Raw genomic sequence first — 22,886 nt, forward strand, 5'->3', positions numbered from 1 at the left:
AGCCTGAGGTTCTCACTCACTCACTCAGCATTTGTTTCTTTCTCAGGCCAATGTTAGGGAGAGGACCTCTCAAGCTTGGGACCTGCCCTGCTGCCAGGCAGTGTTTAAGGTAAGTTCTACCTTTTTTGGGATCTAAGGAGTCTCAGTATATTTAAATTGGCACTATGGAGCATAAGGGGTTAATGGAAAAACCTGTTTATGTTGGGATGGTTTTTAAACTTTCAGGCTGAAAGTTTTTGGGCAGTGACAAGGCACTGGGGCTGGAGTTATGTTGCTTAGTTTATTTTTATGGAGGGCTCCGGGGTTTCACTGTGTTTTTTCTCCCGGAGGGAGAGACATTAGGCTTTGGGTACGCCCACGATGGACGGGACTTCCTGTATTTGCGCGCCTCTTCACTGAGCGCTGTTTTTCTGAAGATATTAGTGCATCATTCAGCTGGGCTAGTTGATTGTCGGTGCTAGATCGGCATGTAGTGTAATTTCATGCGCTCATAGCACGGATGCGGGGAAGCTGACTGTGTGAAGCAGGTCGTTACAAGCAGAGGATCCAGTGTCATTTTACATGGTAGGAGCACCTCAGCAGGTTGCTGAGGTGCAGAGGTGCATTTAACGTTTTCTTTTTCTGCCTGTTGTATTACCACAAAAATCTGACACTTTGCAGAAAAATAGCAAAACCGTTTACATTTAAAGAAACAGTAATGTTTTTTTTATAATTTTATTTTGTTAATATTTATCATTTTTTCAGTTGAATCTTTAACAAATTGTGATGAAAGATGGACCAAGAGGGTGTGCAGTATGTTACATGTGCTTTGTGTCTGGATGCAAATGTGGAACCACCAATCCCCTTCTGTCCTACATGTATTGAAAGGACTGTAAGTTTTAGGGATAACATTTTTACTGAGCCAATCTCCTCTCAGGCAGATGTTATCCAAGAGTCTTCTGATGAGGGTCAATTTATGCCGCAACTTTCTCCCCAAGCGTCCCAAAAATTAACGCCCCCACCAGCAGTGCCCTGCGCTTCTGCTCTAGCACCTGCTGGAGTTACTTTAAAAGACATAGCTGCGGTTATGTCTTCCACAATTTCTGATGCGTTGTCTGCTTTTCCTATGCTTCAAGGAAATCGCAAGAGGAAAGACAACCATGTTATCAGTGAGGTTTCTGATGCCATGGTGGCAGTCTCAGAGGTACCCTCCCAGGGAACTGAGATGGAGGGTATAGAGGTTCTATCTGAAGGCGAGATTTCAGATTCAGAGAGTTCTTTACCTTTGACTGATTCAGAGGTTGTCTCTTTCCGATTTAAACTAGAACACCTGCGTCTGTTGCTCAGGGAGGTGTTGGTTACCTTAGACAACTGTGATTCCACAGTAGTAGTCGCTCCTGAGAAGGCGAGTAAATTGGACAGATATTTCAAAGTTCCTACTTTCTCAGATGTTTTTCCAGTTCCAAAGCGAGCTTCGGAGATTGTTTCTAAGGAATGGGAGAGACCAGGTATTCCCTTCTCTCCGTCTCCTATTTTCAGAAAGATGTTTCCTATAGCTGACGCTGTCAAGGAAGCTTGGCAATCGGTTCCTAAGGTAGAAGGGGCTATCTCCACTTTTGCCAAGCGAACTACTATTCTTATTTAAGATAGTTGTGCCTTTAAAGACCCCATGGACAAGAAGTTGGAGGGCCTACTTAAAAAGATTTATGTTCACCAGGGTCTGCTGTTGCAGCAGGCTGCGTGCATTGCTACTGTCTCTAGTGCGGCAGCTTATTGGTTTGATGCTCTGTCTGAGTCTCTTAAGTCTGAGACTTCTTTGGAGGAGATCCAAGATAGGATTAACGCTCTGAAGTTAGCCAATGCTTTTATTACGGATGCTTCTCTGCAAATTACTAAATTAGCAGCTAAGAGTTCAGGGTTCTCTATCCTAGCCCACAGAGCTTTATGGTTAAAACCTTGGTCTGTGGACGTGTCATCCAAGTCTAAGCTTCTAGCTATTCCTTACAAAGGAAAAACCTTGTTTGGACCTGGCCTGAAGGAAATTATCTCTGACATCACGGGAGGTAAGGGTCATCTTCCTCAGGATAAGAGAAATAAACAAAAAGGACGACAAAGTAATTTTCGTTCCTTTCGTAATTTCAAGGGAAATTCTTTCTCTTCCTCCTCTAAACAAGAATGAAACTATTCGCAATCTAAGCCTACTTGGAGACCCAACCAGTCTTGAAACAAGGGTAAACAGTACAAGAAGCCTGCTGCTGACTCCAAAACAGCATGAAGGGCATGCCCCCGATCCGGGACCGGATCTGGTAGGGGGCAGACTTTCTTTCTTTGTTCAGACTTGGGTGCGAGACGTTCAGGATCTCTGGGCTATAGAAATAGTGTCCCAGGGATACAAGCTGGAGTTCGAAAATTTTACTCCCCGAGGAAGATTTCTTCCTTCAAGATTTTCTGCAAACCAGATAAAAAGAGAGGCGTTCTTACATTGTGTAAGAGACTTCTCCTCTCTGGGAGTGATTGTTCCCGTTCCTGTACAGGAACACGGGCAGGGTTTTTATTCAAATCTGTTTGTAGTTCCCAAGAAGGAGGGAACTTTCAAACCTATCTTAGACCTCAAGAGTCTGAACAAGTTTCTCAGAGTTCCATCTTTCAAGATGGAAACTATTCGTACCATTTTTCCATTGATCCAGGAGGGTCAATTTATGACGACGGTGGACTTAAAGGATGCATATTTACATGTTCCTATCCACAGAGATCATCACAGGTTCCTAAGTTTTGCCTTTCTGGACAAACAATTTCAGTTTGTGGCTCTTCCTTTCGGACTGGCCACGGCACCCAGAATTTTCACAAAGGTTCTGGGGTCTCTGCTGGCGGTTCTAAGACCATGGGGCATTGCGGTGGCGCCTTATCTGGACGATATTCTAATCCAGGGACCATCTTGTCAACAAGCAAGGTCCCATACCGACATTGTGCTATACTTCCTGAGAACTCCTGAGTTCCTTAATCCCGAAGACAAGGGTGACTTTCTTGGGAACTCTAATCGATTCTATGTCTATGAGGATTTTTCTGACAGAGGTCAGAAAAGCGAAGATTCTAGATACCTGTTGAGCCCTTCAGTCCAATTCTCGTCCGTCAGTGGCTCAGTGCATGGAAGTAATCGGACTGATGGTGGCGGCAGTGGACATCATACCGTTTGCTCGGTTTCACCTCAGACCTCTGAAGTTAAACATGCTCAAGCAGTGGAATGGAGATTATGCAGATTTGTCTCCTCGAATAACCCTGGAACAGGAGACGAGGGACACTCTTCAATGGTGGTTGTCTCTGGATCATCTATCCCAGGGGATCTGCTTTCGCAGACCTTCCTGGGTGATTGTGACAACAGACGCCAGCCTTTTTGAATGGGGAGCTGTCTGGGGTTCCCTAAAGGCTCAGGGAGTTTGGACTCAGTCAGAGTCTGTTCTTCCTATAAACATCCTGGAACTAAGAGCGATCTTCAAAGCTCTTCTGGCCTGGCCTCAGTTGGCTTCGGCCCAGTTCATCAGATTCCAGTCGGACAATGTAACAACAGTGGCTTACATCAATCATCAGGGAGGAACGAGGAGTTCCTTAGCGATGACCGAGGTAGCCAAGATAATCCAGTGGGCGGAGGCCCATTCTTGCCATCTGTCAGCGATCCACATCCCAGGGGTGGACAACTGGGAGGCGGACTTTCTGAGCAGACAGACTTTTCATCCGGGAGAGTGGGAACTTCATCCGGAAGTTTTCTCCAATCTGATTCTCAAATGGGGTCGGCCGGAGTTAGATCTCATGGCATCTCATCAGAATGCTAATCTCCCGAGATACGGGTCGAGGTCCAGGGACCCCCAGGCAGAGCTGATAGATGCTCTGGCAGTTCCTTGGTCCTTCAGCCTAGCATATCTATTTCCCCCATTTGCTCTTCTTCCTCAGGTCATTGCTCGAATCAAACAGGAGAAGGCATCAGTAATCCTCATTGCTCCTGCATGGCCTCGCAGGATTTGGTATGCCGATCTGGTGGACATGTCATCCCTGCCACCTTGGAGACTTCCATTGAGGAAGGATCTTCTCATTCAAGGACCCTTCCTTCACCCAAATCTAGTTTCTCTGAAGCTGACTGCTTAGAGATTGAATGCTTAATCCTTTCCAAGTGAGGTTTTTCTGATTCGATCATAGAGACCTTGATTCGGGCGCGTAAGCCTGTAACTAGAAAAATTTACCATAAGATATGGCGTAAATATCTTTATTGATGTGAATCCAAGGGCTACTCATGGAGTAGAGTTAGGATTCCCATAATTTTGTCTTTTCTTCAAGAAGGTTTGGAGAAGGGTTTATTGACAAGTTCCCTAAAGGGTCAGATCTCTGCCTTATCTATTTTGTTGCACAAACGTCTGGTAGATGCCCAAGATGTTCAATCTTTTTGTCAGGCCTTGGTTAGGATCAGGGCTGTGTTCAAACCAGTTACTCCTCCATGGTCCGAATTTAGTTCTTAAAGTTCTTCAAGGGGCTCCATTTGAGCCTATGCATTCCTTAGATATTAAGTTGTTATCTTGGAAAGTTTTATTTCTTGTTGCTATTTCTTCAGCTCGAAGAGTGTCTGAGCTTTCGGCGTTGCAGTACAATTCGCCTTACCTTATTTTCCATTCGGATAAGGTAGTTTTATGTACTAAACTAGGGTTCCTTCCTAAGGTTGTTTCAGACAGGAACATTAATTAGGAGATTGTTGTTCCTTCCTTGTGTCCTAATCCTTCTTCTCAGAAGGAACGTCTTCTGCACAATTTGGACGTAGTCCGTGCTTTAAAGTTTTACTTACAAGCAACTAAAGACTTTCGTAGGTCTTCTTTTCTGTTTGTAATTTTCTCTGGAAAATGTAAGTGTCAGAAAGCTACGGCTATCTCTCTTTCTTTTTGTTTGAAGAGTATCATCCGTTTTGCATTTGAGACTGCTGGACAGCAGCCTCCTGAAAGAATTACGGCTCATTCCACTAGGGCGGTTGCTTCCTCATAGGCATTCAAAAAATGACGCTTCTGTAGGACAGATTTGCAAGGCTGCAACTTGGTCTTCTCTTCACACTTTTTCTAAATTTTACATATTTGATACTTTTGCCTCGGCTGAAGCTGCTTTTGGGAGAAAGGTTCTTTAAGCAGTGGTGCCTTCCGTTTAGTTTCCCTGTCTTGTCCCTCCCTTATCATCCGTGTACTCTAGCTTTGGTATTGTATCCCACAAGTAAGGATGATGATCCGTGGACTTATCATGTCTTTAAAAAGAAAAGAAAATGTATGCTTACCTGATAAATTTGTTTCTTTTTAGACACGATGAGTCCACGACCCGCCCTGTTCTTTTGAGACAGGTTGTTATTTTTTGTAAACTTCAGACACCTCTGCACCATGGCTTTTCCTTTCTCTTCCTAACTTCGGTCGAATGACTGGAGTGGGAGGGAAGGGAGGAGCTATTTAACAGCTCTGCTGTGGTGCTCTTTCCTCCTCCTGCTGACCAGGAGGTGTAATCCCACAAGTAAGGATGATGATCCGTGGACTCATCGTGTCTAAAAAGAAATAAATTTATCAGGTAAGCATAAATTTTCTTTTTTTCTTTAATGATTCAGATAGAGCATGCAATTTTAAGCAACTTTCTAATTTACTACTACTATCAATTTTTCTTTGTTCTCTTGCTATCTTTATTTAAAAAGTAGGAATTTAAAGCTTAGGAGCCAGCCCATTTTAGATAAAGCACCCTGGATAGCGCTTGCTTATTGGTGGCTACATTTAGCAAACCAACAAGCAAGCATAACCTAGGTTCTGAACCAAAAATGGGCTGGCTCTTAAGCTTTACATTCCTGCTTTTTAAATAAAGATAGCAAGAGAACAAAGACAAATTGATAATAGGAGTAAATTAGAAAGTATTTTTAAAATTGCATCCTCTATCTGAATCATTAAAGATCCTGCTGCAGTAGCTTCAGTTGAAATGATATTTGAATGACAAAATGTTACTTAGAAGCTGTTTTTAATTATGACATGGATTATAGAATGTTTTGTGCAATGCCCCTTTAATACATGCTCTGTTTATTGTTAAAAAGACATGAATATAAGTGACTATATCTTTCATGCAATGATTATAGTTAATTAAAACAAGTAGATTTTTTAATTTTTGGAAAAAAAAATCCTTGGGTGCTGTGTGATTCAAATGATGAGACTTTCTGGGGAGGTTAGATCTGAAACTTTAGTGAATGCACCTGTTTGCTGAGTTTAGGAATGTTACTTTGCAGTGTTTTGTTTATGTTATACACAGTGTTGTTTATACACCAACAGTATTCCTCTTCTAATTTCTGAAACGTTCATATTTACCACATTGTCTCTTGCTTCGGAAGCAGAAATGCTATATGAACCAATGTAACAGTAATGTTTAATACACTCCTGTCCTGGGAGTGAGAACAATTCACAATAAGTGTAAAAGAAAAAAAAACTCTGGACATACATTTTGCTTACTTTAAAGGGACATTAAACTCTAAATTAATGCTATTAGAATAGATAGAATGATGCATTAAAAAAACTTTAGTCTGAGAATAACATGTAGATGTATTTTTTAAAGTTTCATTAGCTGTTTAAATATTGACAAAATAAGTGTAAAGTTTCAGTGTCTATAAAACACTGGGAGCTGCCATGTTGTAACTTAGGTTACCTTCTCTGCTGTGGCCAATTAGGGACAGTTATAAATAGGTCACTAGAGTATGCAGCCAATAGCTGTGTAGAATATAACAGTGTTTGCACTTCCATTTCTAACAGGAACTGAAAAGCTCACAATTTCAGAAATGAATTACAAGAAAAGGGGACAAAATAAATAATGAAAGTATAGAGCAAAGTTTATATATATATATATATTTTTTATATAATTTATCATTTTATATTACTATCACAAAGTGTTTAATGTCCCTTTAATTAAAGGAGCTGGCATTGCATTTAGTTAAAAGAGATGGTTTTAGTGAGAGTTTGGGTGTTATAGGAACATTAAACACCTGATGAAAATGGCTAAAAACCTAATTTTTCCTATCAATAAAAATAAAATAATCACTTCTGTCTATTTAATCTGTTCATTTTACCCCAAACTGTTGAAGGAGATTGTTTTGAAGTATATTGTTGATCCAGTGCTTGATTTCCTATATAAGCTGCCATATTGTAGCGTACGTTACAGGGACACAGTAGTCACATGCTCATGAAGCAGTCATGTGACACACACATCATATTGTCTGTTACATATATTTCTCTTGTTAAGTGTATTCAGTCCACGGGTCATCCATTACTTATGGGATTATATCTCCTTCCCAACAGGAAGTTGCAAGAGGATCACCGAAGCAGAGCTGCTACATAGCTCCTCCCCTCACATGTCATATCCAGTCATTCTCTTGCAACTCAACTAGATAGGTCGTTGTGAGAGGTCTGTGGTGTATTTTATGCTTAGTTTATTTCTTCAATCAAAAGTTTGTTATTTTAAATGGCACCGGAGTGTGCTGTTTGTTCTCGGGCAGTATTGGAAGAAGAATCTGCCTGCGTTTTCTATGATCTTAGCAGAAGTAACTAAGATCCACTGGCTGTTCTCGCACATTCTGAGGAGTGGGGTAACTTCAGAAAAGGGAATAGCATGCAGGGCCCCCCTGCAAACGAGGTATGTGCAGTAAATTATTTTTCTAAGGAATGGAATTGACTAAGAAAATACTGCTGATACCGATGTAATGTAAGTAAACAGCCTTTAATGCAGTAGTAACGACTGGTATCAGACTGATGAGTGTATGTGCACTGAAGTAATTTTCTAGGGAATGGAATTTGTCTAAGAAAATACTTTTAATACTGAAGTAATGTATGAGCCTTAACTGCAGTAGAAGCGACTGGTAGCTGTTAATCGTTTTTTGTGAGGTACTTGGTGATAAAACTTATTGGGGCATGATTTTTTCCACATGGCTAACGTTTATTTCTGCATAGAAACAGTTAACTGAGGTTTCCCACTGTTGTAATATGAGTGGGAGGGGCCTATTTTAGCGCTTTTTTGCGCAGTAAAAATTCAGTCATAATCTTCCTGCTTCTTCCTCCATGATCCAGGACGTCTCTAGAGAGCTCAAGGATCTTCAAAATTCATTTTGAGGGAGGTAATCAGTCACAGCAGACCTGTGAAAGTGTGTTTGACTGTGATAAAAACGTTAATTGTTAAATTGATTATCCGTTTTTGGGTATTAAGGGGTTAATCATCCATTTGCTGGTGGGTGCAATCCTTTGCTAACTTAATACATTTACTGTGAAAATTTGGTTGCTATAACTAATTTGGTTCATTGTTATTTCAACTGTGACAGCTTTTGTGCTTCTTAAATGCGCAGTAGCGTTTTTTATATTGCTTGTAAATTTATTGAAAGTATTTTCCAAGCTTGCTAGTCTCATTGCTAGTCTGTTTAAACATGTCTGACACAGATGAATCTGTTTGTTCACTATGTTTGAAGGCCAATGTGGAGCCCCATAGAAATATGTGTACTAAATGCATTGATGTCACTTTAAATAAAAGTCAGTTTTTACATGTAAAGAAATTATCACCAGACAACGAGGGGGAAGTTATGCCGACTAACTCTCCTCACGTGTCAGTACCTTCGCCTCCCGCTCAGGAGGCGCGTGATATTGTGGCGCCAAGTACATCAGAGAGGCCCATACAAATCACTTTGCAAGACATGGCTACTGTTATGACAGAAGTATTATCTAAATTGCCAGAATTAAGAGGCAAGCGCGATAGCTCTGGGTTAAGGACAGAGCGCGCTGATGATGTGAGAGCCATGTCCGATACTGCGTCACAATTTGCAGAACATGAGGACGGAGAGCTTCATTCTGTGGGTGACGGATCTGATCCAGGGAGACTGGATTCAGAGATTTCTAATTTTAAATTTAAGCTTGAGAACCTCCGCGTATTGCTAGGGGAGGTATTAGCGGCTCTGAATGATTGTAACATGGTTGCAATTCCAGAGAAATTATGTAGGCTGGATAGATACTATGCGGTACCGGTGTGTACTGACGTTTTTCCTATACCTAAAAGGCTTACAGAGATTATTAGCAAGGAGTGGGATAGACCCGGTGTGTGCCCTTTTCCCCTCCTATATTTAGGAAAATGTTTCCAATAGACGCCACCACACGAGACTTATGGCAGACGGTCCCTAAGGTGGAGGGAGCAGTTTCTACTTTGGCTAAGCGTACCACTATCCCGGTGGAGGATAGTTGTGCTTTTTCGGATCCAATGGATAAAAAATTAGAAGGTTACCTTAAGAAAATGTTTGTTCAACAAGGTTTTATCTTACAGCCCCTTGCATGCATTGCGCCTGTCACTGCTGCTGCGGCATTCTGGTTTGAGTCTCTGGAAGAGGCCATTCGCACTGCTCCATTGGATGAGATTATGAACAAGCTTAAAGCACTTAAGCTAGCTAACGCTTTTGTTTCTGATGCCGTTGTACATTTAACCAAACTAACGGCTAAGAACTCCGGATTCGCCATCCAAGTGCGCAGAGCGCTATGGCTTAAATCCTGGTCAGCTGATGTGACTTCTAAATCTAAATTGCTTAATATTCCTTTCAAGGGGCAGACCTTATTCGGGCCCGGCTTGAAAGAAATTATTGCTGACATTACTGGAGGTAAGGGTCATACTCTTCCTCAGGACAAGGCCAAATCAAAGGCCAAACAGTCTAATTTTCGTGCCTTTCGTAACTTCAAGGCAGGAGCAGCATCAACTTCCTCCGCTCCAAAACAGGAAGGAACTGTTGCTCGTTACAGACAGGGCTGGAAGGCTAACCAGTCCTGGAACAAGGGCAAGCAGGCCAGAAAACCTGCTTCTGCCCCTAAGACAGCATGAAGAGAGGGCCCCCTATCCGGAAACGGATCTAGTGGGGGGCAGACTATCTCTCTTCGCCCAGGCTTGGGCAAGAGATGTCCAGGATCCCTGGGCGTTGGAGATCATATCTCAGGGATACCTTCTGGACTTCAAAGCTTCTCCTCCACAAGGGAGATTTCATCTTTCAAGGTTATCAGCAAACCAGATAAAGAAAGAGGCGTTTCTACGCTGTGTACAAGACCTCTTATTAATGGGGGTGATCCACCCAGTTCCGAGGACGGAACAAGGGCATGGATTTTACTCAAATCTATTTGTGGTTCCCAAGAAAGAGGGAACCTTCAGACCGATCTTGGACCTAAAAATCTTAAACAAATTCCTAAGAGTTCCATCATTCAAAATGGAAACTATTCGAACCATCCTACCCATGATCCAAGAGGGTCAATACATGACCACAGTGGACTTAAAGGATGCCTACCTTCACATACCGATTCACAAAGATCATTATCGGTATCTAAGATTTGCCTTTCTAGACGGGCATTACCAGTTTGTAGCTCTTCCCTTCGGGTTAGCTACGGCCCCGAGAATTTTTACAAAGGTTCTGGGCTCTCTTCTGGCGGTACTAAGACCGCGAGGCATAGCGGTGGCTCCGTACCTAGACGACATTTTGATACAAGCGTCAAGTTTTCAAATTGCCAAGTCTCATACAGAGATAGTTCTGGCATTTCTGAGGTCGCATAGGTGGAAGGTGAACGTGGAAAAGAGTTCTCTATTACCACTCACAAGGGTTCCCTTCCTAGGGACTCTTATAGATTCTGTAGAGATGAAAATTTACCTGACGGAGTCCAGGTTATTAAAGCTTCAAAGTGCTTGCCGTGCCCTTCATTCCATTCCACACCCGTCAGTAGCTCAGTGCATGGAAGTAGTCGGCTTAATGGTAGCGGCAATGGACATAATACCATTTGCGCGCCTGCATCTCAGACCGCTGCAATTGTGCATGCTAAGTCAGTGGAATGGGGATTACTCAGATTTGTCCCCTCTACTAAATCTGGATCAAGAGACCAGAGATTCTCTTCTATGGTGGCTTTCTCGGCTCCATCTGTCCAAGGGGATGACCTTTCGCAGGCCAGATTGGACGATTGTAACAACAGATGCCAGCCTTCTAGGTTGGGGCGCAGTCTGGAACTTCCTGAAGGCTCAGGGATCGTGGACTCAGGAGGAGAAACTCCTCCCAATAAATATTCTGGAGTTAAGAGCAATATTCAATGCTCTTCTAGCTTGGCCTCAGTTAGCAACTCTGAGGTTCATCAGATTTCAGTCGGACAACATCACGACTGTGGCTTACATCAACCATCAAGGGGGAACCAGGAGTTCCCTAGCGATGTTGGAAGTCTCAAAGATAATTCGCTGGGCAGAGTCTCACTCTTGCCACCTGTCAGCGATCTATATCCCAGGCGTGGAAAAGAACTGTGAGGCGGACTTTCTAAGTCGCCAGACTTTTCATCTGGGGGAGTGGGAACTTCATCCGGAGGTCTTCACTCAACTGATTCTTTGTTGGGGCAAACCAGAACTGGATCTCATGGCGTCTCGCCAGAACGCCAAACTTCCTTGTTACGGATCCAGGTCCAGGGACCCGGGAGCGGCGCTGATAGATGCTCTAGCAGCCCCTTGGGTTTTCAACATGGCTTATGTGTTTCCACCATTTCCGCTACTTCCTCGTCTGATTGCCAAGATCAAACAGGAGAGAGCATCGGTGATTCTGATAGCGCCTGCGTGGCCACGCAGGACCTGGTATGCAGACCTAGTGGACATGTCGTCCTGTCCACAATGGTCTCTACCTCTGAGGCAGGACCTTCTAATTCAAGGTCCTTTCAACCATCCAAATCTAATTTCTCTGAGGCTGACTGCATGGAGATTGAACGCTTGATTCTATCAAAGCGTGGCTTCTCGGAGTCGGTTATTGATACCTTGATACAGGCTAGGAAACCTGTTACCAGAAAAATTTACCATAAGATATGGCGTAAATATTTATATTGGTGCGAATCCAAGAGTTACTCATGGAGTAAGGTTAGGATTCCTAGGATATTGTCTTTTCTTCAAGAGGGTTTAGAAAAGGGCTTATCTGCTAGTTCGTTAAAGGGACAGATTTCTGCTCTGTCTATTCTTTTACACAAACGTCTGGCAGACGTTCCAGACGTTCAGGCTTTTTGTCAGGCTTTGGCTAGGATTAAGCCTGTGTTTAAGACTGTTGCTCCGCCGTGGAGCTTAAACTTAGTTCTTAAAGTTCTTCAAGGTGTTCCGTTTGAACCCCTTCATTCCATTGATATTAAGCTGTTATCTTGGAAAGTTCTGTTTTTGATGGCTATTTCCTCGGCTCGAAGAATCTCTGAGTTATCTGCCTTACATTGTGATTCTCCTTATCTGTTTTTCCATTCAGACAAGGTAGTTCTGCGTATTAAACCTGGGTTCTTACCTAAGGTAGTTTCTAACAGGAATATCAATCAAGAGATTGTTGTTCCATCATTGTGTCCTAATCCTTCTTCAAAGAAGGAACGACTTTTGCATAATCTGGACGTAGTCCATGCCCTGAAGTTCTATTTGCAGGCAACTAAAGATTTTCGTCAAACTTCTTCCCTGTTTGTCATTTACTCTGGACAGAGGAGAGGTCAAAAAGCTTCGGCTACCTCTCTCTCCTTTTGGCTTTGTAGCATAATACGTTTAGCCTATGAGACTGCTGGACAGCAGCCTCCTGAAAGAATTACAGCTCATTCCACTAGAGCTGTGGCTTCCACCTGGGCCTTTAAGAATGAGGCCTCTGTTGAACAGATTTGCAAGGCTGCAACTTGGTCTTCACTTCACACTTTTTCAAAATTTTACAAATTTGACACTTTCGCTTCTTCGGAGGCTGTTTTTGGGAGAAAGGTTCTACAGGCAGTGGTTCCTTCCGTTTAAAGTTCCTGCCTTGTCCCTCCCATCATCCGTGTACTTTAGCTTTGGTATTGGTATCCCATAAGTAATGGATGACCCGTGGACTGAATACACTTAACAAGAGAAAACATAATTTATGCTTACCTGATAAATTTATTTCTCTTGTAGTGTATTCAGTCCACGGCCCGCCCTGTCTTTTAAGGCAGATCTAAATTTTAATTGAAACTCCAGTCACCACTGCACCCTATGGTTTCTCCTTTCTTGTCTTGTTTCGGTCGAATGACTGGATATGACATGTGAGGGGAGGAGCTATGTAGCAGCTCTGCTTGGGTGATCCTCTTGCAACTTCCTGTTGGGAAGGAGATATAATCCCATAAGTAATGGATGACCCGTGGACTGAACACACTACAAGAGAAATAAATTTATCAGGTAAGCATAAATTATGTTTTTTAAAGGATCACATCTGCCTGCAGTGTGTGAAGATAAATATTTGTCAGTCAGAGTATAAATGTATTAGACTTTCCCATCTATTTATATACACATAATATGCAGCAAAATTTAAATAAAATTCTTTATAAGCAATATGTTTATGTTTTTAACTCCCCCCACAGTTTTTTTCTTCAAACTGCCCAAAAGTTTTATGCTCTAAGCAAATCCGTTTGCATTAAACGGCTTCAGACACTATTGTGATTGTAAATCATTACAAGCTGCTCTGGGAGAGGGAGGGGGAAGCTCTCACGTATACTCGGTACAGAAGATTTCTGCTTCTCAAGACCTGTCGTCCTGTTTATGTAAAGCACTAAGGGCTGACACTTGTACCAGCCTTAGTGATTGTTAAGCAATGATCGTCTTCATTACATAGCATTGTGACCTGCTCCTGTCACACCCTCTGCCGAGACACAGTACAAGTGTCAGCCCTTTTATGATGTGTGTCACATGACTGCTTCATGAGCATGTGACTACTGTGCCCCTGTAACGTACACTACAATATGGCAGCTTACATAGGAAATCAAGCATTTGTATTTCAAAACAATCTCCTTCAACAGTTTGGGGAAAGAGGAACAGGTTAAATAGACGGAAGTGATTATTTTATTTTTATTAATAAGAAAATGTAGTTTTTAGGGATTATTAGAAGACAGGTGTTAAGTGTCCCTTTAAAGTGATGTTAAATCCTAGCGTTTGTGAAATGCTAGGATGTACCAGTGGAACAAATAAAGAGGACTTTCATTCATGAAATATAAAATACTTCATGCTGAAAGTTCCTTTATTTGTGTGACGCGTTCGCCGCACTGAGCGCCTCAGGCATCCCACAGCCGAACGCTAATTTGCTGTGAGGTGAGTGCTTCCACCTCTTAGCCAATAGCAGTGTGGGCCAGCTGGCGCCATGCCGTATAGCTAGCACGCTATTGGCTAAAATCACCTCACAGCAAAATAGCGTTCTGCCGTGAGCTGCCTGAGGCATTCAGCGCAGCAAACCCTTCAGGCAAATAAAGGAACTTTCAGCATGAAATATTTTATACTGAAAGTTTCCTTTATTTGTTCCACTGGTAAATCTTAGTGTTTCACAAACACTAGGATTTAAAATCACTTTAACTTCTTTGTTGCTTCCCCCACTGACTGCCATGGGGGTTAACAAGACATTGGCGCTGTGTACTGTGTTTATCGCAAATTACATTCTGAACCTAGTGAAGTTTTAGCTGCTCAGAGTTGCTACAAACAAGTATATTAGTAGTTAATGTGACTCATTGTGTGTGTTTGTAACCCCCCACAGGTAGCATACTAAAGCACGAGCATCAGGGAATGGTGCACTACCATTTAACAAGCCAGGAGCTAAGCTGGGCACAGGTAAGAGACAACATTAAACAAAACCCATAGACTTTGGAGTTGTTCAGATCCATCCACCAGCATAACTATAGCTTTGTGAGGTTCCACAAGTCACGTTGTCTGATCGTTTTGGTCTGTAGTGATTGTCCTATACCCATTAGTTGGATCCGGGTAATTATACCAAGGAAAAAGTCTAGACGTTTTTATCATTCATATGGCCCGCTCCATGTTTAGGTTGTATTTATACTTTTTTGTAATAATGTATTTCTTTCATGTAATTGGCAAGAGTCCATGAGCTAGTGACGTATGGGATATACAATCCTACCAGGAGGGGCAAAGTTTCCCAAACCTCAAAATGCCTATAAATACACCCCTCACAACACCCACAATTCAGTTTTACAAACTTTGCCTCCTATGGAGGTGGTGAAGTAAGTTTGTGCTTGATTTTTATGATTTCTTCTATGATAAGCGCTTCTAAGCATTCTGAAGCCCAATTCCTCTCAGAGTACAGTGTTTGTCAGAGGAATGTGAAGAGAGTAGCGCCTGTTTGATTTTATGGTTTTCCTTGCGGGAAATCTTTTCAAGGGTTCTCTGTTATCGGTCGTAGGGATTCATTCCCTACCTCCCTTTTCAGATTGACGATATACTCTTATATACCATTACCTCTGCTGATAGCTTTCAGTACTGGTTTGGCTATCTGCTATATGTGGATGGGTGTCTTTCGGTAAGTATGTATCATTATTTTAAGACACTCTCAGCTATGGTTTGGCGCTTTATGTATTAATGTAAAGTTTTAAATATATGTATATTACTTATATTTGCCATGAATCAGGTCTATGTGTACTTGTTTTTTCTTGAAAAACTTGCTGGCAAATTAGACTCGCGAGTGCACAAAATGCTGTTATTTATTGCTTCCGTGGTGCGAGAATTTTTTTTGGGCGCGAATGTGCGTCGGTTATGATGCAAGTTCGTAATTTCCTGCGTCTTAGTTGACGCTAGGTTGTTTGGCGCGAAATTGTGTTATGGCGCGAGTTGCGTCATTTCCGGATGTTTATGGGGCAAAGAAAAAATTCTCAACTTCCTTTTGCATTGTGCATCATACTTGGCGCCAAAATATTTAGTTTTATTTTACCTCACTTTCTATATGCTCCTTGCCTTCTTTATGCTCAGAGGGCTATGCTATTTGCTTTTCTTTTTTAAGACCCGATGAGTCCACGGATCATCTTAATTACTAATGGGATATTCACCTCCTGGTCAGCAGGAGGAGGCAAAGAGCACCACAGCAGAGCTGTTAAATAGCTCCTCCCTTCCCTCCCACCCCAGTCATTCTCTTTGCCTATGTTAGTGATAGGAAGAGGTAAAGTGAGGTGTTAAATTAGATTCTTTAATCAAGAGTTTATTATTTATTATTTATAAGTAGTGCAAGATTGTGCTGCTTTGTACTAGGGTGTAGCCGTAGTCCATATCAGACTCTTCAGGAGAGCTTTGGTGGCTTTAGAGCAATGGGAACTTGTGGGACATAATTCTTACTGCGCCTCCCATATATTGTATGCTGCCCTAAATCCAGAATACCTAAGGGATATTTACTCAGGAACTTCTCCTTTTTTCACAGGTTCATGGGAGGGAGAGGACCTCTTAAACCTGATGGACTGCCTGGCTGTATGGCAGACATATGAGGTAAGTGCCACTTTGTTATTCTGGGGCTAATTAAACTCTGAGCAAAAGGGAGCACTTTACTTCTCACACACGTAACAATCAAAGGGCTCATAGGATAGTTGCTTGGTTGTTGGGACATACAAACTCTCAGAGTCTGAGGGAACAATACAGTATTAAGCAGGCACTGGGGCTAGGAGACATGGATGTTTTATGGCTTGGTGGTTTTAACTCACATGGTGGCTTATTTAAAACAAAATGCCGACTGGGAGAGGAGGTTGCGGTTAGAGACGCCCATGAGGGGCGGGGCTTCCGATTGCGTGCCTTGTTTGTTGGGACATACAAACTTTCAGAGTCTGAGTAAACAATGCAGTATTAAGCAGACACTTGGACTAGAAAACATGGAGGTTTTATGGCTTGGTGGTTTTAACTCACACGGTGGCTTATTTAAATCAAAATGCCAACCGGGAGAGGAGGTTGCGGTTAGAAACGCCCACGAGGGGCGGGGCTTCCGATTGCACGCCTTTTCACTGCGCTTCCGTGTTAATAGATTACCGGAGCAGGAAATTTCAGTCTCTGCCTAGAAGCGCATGGTTCTTACTAATACATGCGTTTCTAGGAACGGATAGAGCTGTGACGTATCCCTGTTAAGTCCGGATAGTTGCCTAACAAGAATAAAAGGGGTTTTTGGGTCTTGGCGTCATTATTTAATTGTTTTTAGTTTTTCACATACGTTTTTACTTGTGCAGTAAAAAAGTTACACTTTTAACATTTAAAGGCACAGTATTGTTTTTACACTTAAAAATTTTTTGTTACAAAATTAAAAGTTTTATTTCATAATTGTGTCATTGTGATCAGAATGGACCAAGGGGCCTTGCAAGATGTCACTTGCTCCTTGTGTTTTGATGAAAACATGGAACCACCAATCCCTTTCTGTTCCTCATGTATTGAGAGGACTCTAAGCTATAGAGAAAAGATTTTTTCAGAAACTTTTTCTAAAGTGGATGTTGTCCAGGAGTCTAATGACGAGTTTCAACATATGCCCCACCTGTCTCCTCAAGCGTCCCAAATTGTGCCGCCCTCACAAGCAGTGCCCTGCGCTTCCACAATAGCTCCCACTGGAGTTACTTTAAGAGACATCGCTTCTCTCATGTCTTCTACATTTTCTGATGCGTTATCTGCTTTTCCAATGTTGCAGGGAAAGCGTAAGAGGAAAATCAGATCCATAAGCAAGGTTTCTGAGCGATTTCAGAGGATCCCTCCCAGTGGCCTGAGGAGGAGGATACTGTAGTAGCATCTGAAGGCGAAGTTTCAGATTCAGAAAGTGTAATTCCCCCTGCCGATACTGAGGTTGTATCTTTCAGGTTTAAGCTAGAACACCTCCGTCTGTTATTTAAGGAGGTTTCAGCTACTTTGGACGACAGCGACTCAATGGTAGTTGTTGTTCCGAAGAAGTCCAGTAAGCTGAACAAATATTTTGAGGTTCCTTCCTCGACAGGGTTTCCCATAGCTGACTCTATTAAGGAGGCTTGGCAAACAGTTCCCAAGATGGAGGGTGCCGTTTCCACTTTAGCTAAGAGACCTACTATTCCTATAGAGGATAGTTGTGCCTTCAAAGACTCCTTCAGTTTTTTAGCTTGTACACCTCCATTTGTTACTTTAGGAGTTTTTAGCTAGCCTGGGCGACTCCGACACTACCGGTGTAATCTATCCTAGTGCGTCCAGTGATTTATAAGGAATGGAAGAGACCGCATTCCCTATATTTTAAAAGATGTTTCCCATAGCCGACTCAGCTAAGGAGGCTGGGCAAACATTCTCTAGGGTGTAAGGAGTAGTTTCCAGCTTAGCTAAGAGAACTACTATACCCTTAGAGCATAGTTGGGAAAGGGATGTACACCAGGACTTACAATGGCAGCCAGCTGGGTACTTTGCTACCGTCACTAGTGCGACGACATATTGGTTTGATGTGTTGTCTGATGCTACTAAGTCAGAAACTCCCATGGATAAAATCCAGGATAGGATAAAACTTTCAAATTGGCTAATTCCTTTATTTCAAATTCTTGCCTTCAAGTTATCAAACTGGGAGCATAGGTTTCAGGGTTCTCTGTTCCAGCTCACAAAGCCTTATGGTTAGAGCCTTGTTCTACGGATGTATGCTCTAAGTCTAAGCTTTTAGCGATTCCTTTCAATGGGAAGACCTTGTTGGGACCTGGCTTGATGGAATTAATCTCTTTTGAAAGTTAAAGAATTTTGAAAATAAATAAATCCAAATAGCCTGCTGTTGAATCAAAGACAGCATGAAGGACATGCCCCCAATCCGGGATCGGATCTTGTAGGGGGCAGACTTTCCGTCTTCGATTGGGTTCGAGATGTTCAGAATCCCTGGGCAATTAAAATAGTGTCCCAGGGATACAATTTGGAGTTCAAAAGTTTTCCTCCCAGAGGCAGGTTTCTGCTTTTAGGATTATCTGCAGATAAGACAAAAGAAGAGGCGTTCTTACATTGCATAGGAGACCTCTCAGACCTGGGAGTGATTGTTCTAGTTCCAATACAGGTACAGGGTCTGGGTTTTGTATCCCAATCGGGTTGTGGTTTCCAAAAAAGAGGGAACCTTTAGACCACTTTTTAGATCTCATGAGTCTAAACAAATTTTTTGGTATACCGTCCTTCAGGATGGAAGCTATTCGTTCCATTCTTCCCTTGATCCAAGAGGGTCAATTTATGACAACAATGGATTTAGAGGATGCATACCTTCATGTGCCATTCTCAAGAATCGTCTCAGTTCTAAGTTTTGCCCTTCTGGATAAACGCTTCCAGTTTGTGGCGCTTCCTTTCGGTCTTGCAACAGCTCTCAGAGATTTCACATGGACTCTGGGATCGCCAGATCAAAAGACAGCAGCACCGCTAGGTAGACATCAATATCATTTTATTAGTGAGACATCACATAGAACAACAACAACGTTTCGGTCACCAACTGACCTTAATCATGTTAAGGTCAGTTGGTGACCGAAACGTTGTTGTTGTTCTATGTGATGTCTCACTAATAAAAGGGTATTGATGTCTACCTAGCGGTGCTGCTGTCTTTTGATTCACTGAAGTTGTTTGGGATTTGTGCAGGATCCTGACAGCGTGCACCTGGATATTGGCAGTAAGTGCTGGGCCATTCATTGTATTTGATTTATGTAGAGGCGGAACAGTCTCCGCCTCAGAGAATTACAGCTTATTCTACTAGATAAGTCTCCACTTCTTGGGCTTTTAAGAATGAAACTTCAGTTGATCAGATTTGCAAAGCAGCAACTTGGTCTTCTTTGCATACATTTACTAAATGTTACCATTTTTATGTATTTGCTTCTTCTGAAGCAGTCTTTGGTAGAAAAGTTCTTCAGACAGCTGTTTCAGTTTGATTATTCTGCTTATGATTTAAGTTTTTTTCTTGAAATTTATGTGAAAGTTTTTAAGAAAGACTTATTTTTTTGTGGATTTAATTTTTTTCAGCGGAAATAGCTGTTTTTATTTTATCCCTCCCTTTCTAGTGACTCTTCTGTGGTCTCCCACATCTTGGGTATTTCTATCCCATACGTCACTAGCTCATGGACTCTTGCCAATTACATCAAAGAAAACATAATTTATGTAAGAACTTACCTGATAAATTCATTTTCTCCAACATAGGTGTGTCCGGTCCACGGCGTCATCCTTACTTGTGGGATATTCTCTTCCCCAACAGGAAATGGCAAAGAGCCCAGCAAAGCTGGTCACATGATCCCTCCTAGGCTCCGCCGCCTACCCCAGTCATTCTCTTTGCCGTTGTACAGGCAACATCTCCACGGAGATGGCTTAGAGTTTTTTAGTGTTTAACTGTAGTTTTTATTATTCAATCAAGAGTTTGTTATTTTGAAATAGTGCTGGTATGTACTATTTACTCAGAAACAGAAAAGAGATGAAGATTTCTGTTTGTATGAGGAAAATGATTTTAGCAACCGTCACTAAAATCCATGGCTGTTCCACACAGGACTGTTGAGAGCAATTAACTTCAGTTGGGGGAACAGTGAGCAGTCTCTTGCTGCTTGAGGTATGACACATTCTAACAAGACGATGTAATGCTGGAAGCTGTCATTTTCCCTCTGGGATCCGGTAAGCCATGTTTATTACGATTGTAAATAAGGGCTTCAAAAAGGGCTTATTAAGACTGTAGACTTTTTTTGGGCTAAATCGATTGATTATTAACACATATTTAGCCTTGAGGAATCATTTTATCTGGGTATTTTGATTTAATAATATCGGCAGGCACTGTTTTAGACTCCTTATTCTTTAGGGGCTTTCCCAAAGCATAGGCAGAGCCTCATTTTCGCGCCGGTGTTGCGCACTTGTTTTTGAGAGGCATGGCATGCAGTCGCATGTGAGAGGAGCTCTGATACTTAGAAAAGACTTTCTGAAGGCGTCATTTGGTATCGTATTCCCCTTGGGGCTTGGTTGGGTCTCAGCAAAGCAGATACCAGGGACTGTAAAGGGGTTAAAGTTCAAAACGGCTCCGGTTCCGTTATTTAAGGGTTAAAGCTTCCAAATTTGGTGTGCAATACTTTTAAGGCTTTAAGACACTGTGGTGAAAATTTGGTGAATTTTGAACAATTCCTTCATGTTTTTTCGCATTTGCAGTAATAAAGTGTGTTCAGTTTAAAATTTAAAGTGACAGTAACGGTTTTATTTTAAAACGTTTTTTGTACTTGTTATCAAGTTTATGCCTGTTTAACATGTCTGAACTACCAGATAGACTGTGTTCTGAATGTGGGGAAGCCAGAATTCCTATTCATTTAAATAAATGTGATTTATGTGACAATGACAATGATGCCCAAGATGATTCCTCAAGTGAGGGGAGTAAGCATGGTACTGCATCATTCCCTCCTTCGTCTACACGAGTCTTGCCCACTCAGGAGGCCCCTAGTACATCTAGCGCGCCAATACTCCTTACTATGCAACAATTAACGGCTGTAATGGATAATTCTGTCAAAAACATTTTAGCCAAAATGAACACTTATCAGCGTAAGCGCGACTGCTCTGTTTTAGATACTGAAGAGCATGACGACGCTGATATTAATATTTCTGAAGGGCCCCTAACTCAGTCTGATGGGGCCAGGGAGGTTTTGTCTGAGGGAGAAATTACTGATTCAGGGAACATTTCTCAACAAGCTGAACCTGATGTGATTGCATTTAAATTTAAGTTGGAACATCTCCGCATTCTGCTTAAGGAGGTATTATCCACTCTGGATGATGGTGACAAGTTGGTCATCCCAGAGAAACTATGTAAAATGGACAAGTTCCTAGAGGTGCCGGGGCTCCCAGAAGCTTTTCCTATACCCAAGCGGGGTGGCGGACATTGTTAATAAAGAATGGGAAAGGCCCGGTATTCCTTTCGTCCCTCCCCCCATATTTAAAAAATTGTTTCCTATGGTCGACCCCAGAAAGGACTTATGGCAGACAGTCCCCAAGGTCGAGGGGGCGGTTTCCACTTTAAACAAACGCACCACTATACCCATAGAGGATAGTTGTGCTTTCAAAGATCCTATGGATAAAAAATTAGAAGGTTTGCTTAAAAAGATGTTTGTTCAGCAGGGTTACCTTCTACAACCAATTTCATGCATTGTCCCTGTCGCTACAGCCGCATGTTTCTGGTTCGATGAGCTGATAAAGGCGGTCGACAGTGATTCTCCTCCTTATGAGGAGATTATGGACAGAATCAATGCTCTCAAATTGGCTAATTCTTTCACCCTAGACGCCACTTTGCAATTGGCTAGGTTAGCGGCTAAGAATTCTGGGTTTGCTATTGTGGCGCGCAGAGCGCTTTGGTTGAAATCTTGGTCGGCTGATGCGTCTTCCAAGAACAAGCTACTTAACATTCCTTTCAAGGGGAAAACGCTGTTTGGCCCTGACTTGAAAGAGATTATCTCGGATATCACTGGGGGTAAGGGCCACGCCCTTCCTCAGGATCGGCCTTTCAAGGCAAAAAATAAACCTAATTTTCGTCCCTTTCGCAGAAACGGACCAGCCCAAAGTGCTACGTCCTCTAAGCAAGAGGGTAATACTTCTCAAGCCAAGCCAGCTTGGAGACCAATGCAAGGCTGGAACAAGGGAAAGCAGGCCAAGAAACCTGCCACTGCTACCAAGACAGCATGAAATGTTGGCCCCCGATCCGGGACCGGATCTGGTGGGGGGCAGACTCTCTCTCTTCGCTCAGGCTTGGGCAAGAGATGTTCTGGATCCTTGGGCGCTAGAAATAGTCTCCCAAGGTTATCTTCTGGAATTCAAGGGACTTCCCCCAAGGGGGAGGTTCCACAGGTCTCAGTTGTCCTCAGACCACATAAAAAGACAGGCATTCTTACATTGTGTAGAAGACCTGTTAAAAATGGGAGTGATTCATCCCGTTCCATTAAGAGAACAAGGGATGGGGTTCTACTCCAATCTGTTTATAGTTCCCAAAAAAGAGGGAACGTTCAGACCAATCTTAGATCTCAAGATCTTAAACAAGTTTCTCAAGGTTCCATCGTTCAAGATGGAAACCATTCGAACTATTCTTCCTTCCATCCAGGAAGGTCAATTCATGACCACGGTGGATTTAAAGGATGCGTATCTACATATTCCTATCCACAAGG

General features: G+C 42.4%; 1 protein-coding gene across 1 annotated transcript in view; it reads left to right on the top strand.

The window, feature by feature from the left end:
• Positions 1-22,886, top strand: part of ABCA3 (ATP binding cassette subfamily A member 3) — a 153,075-nt gene that overhangs the window by 119,143 nt on the left and 11,046 nt on the right. The window contains exon 30 of the mRNA XM_053694692.1: positions 14,537-14,610. Coding sequence (XP_053550667.1) covers positions 14,537-14,610 — 74 coding nt within the window. The remainder of the gene's footprint in view (positions 1-14,536; positions 14,611-22,886) is intronic.

Source organism: Bombina bombina, chromosome 11 (genome assembly GCF_027579735.1).
Source record: "Bombina bombina isolate aBomBom1 chromosome 11, aBomBom1.pri, whole genome shotgun sequence".
Lineage (NCBI taxonomy): Eukaryota > Metazoa > Chordata > Amphibia > Anura > Bombinatoridae > Bombina > Bombina bombina.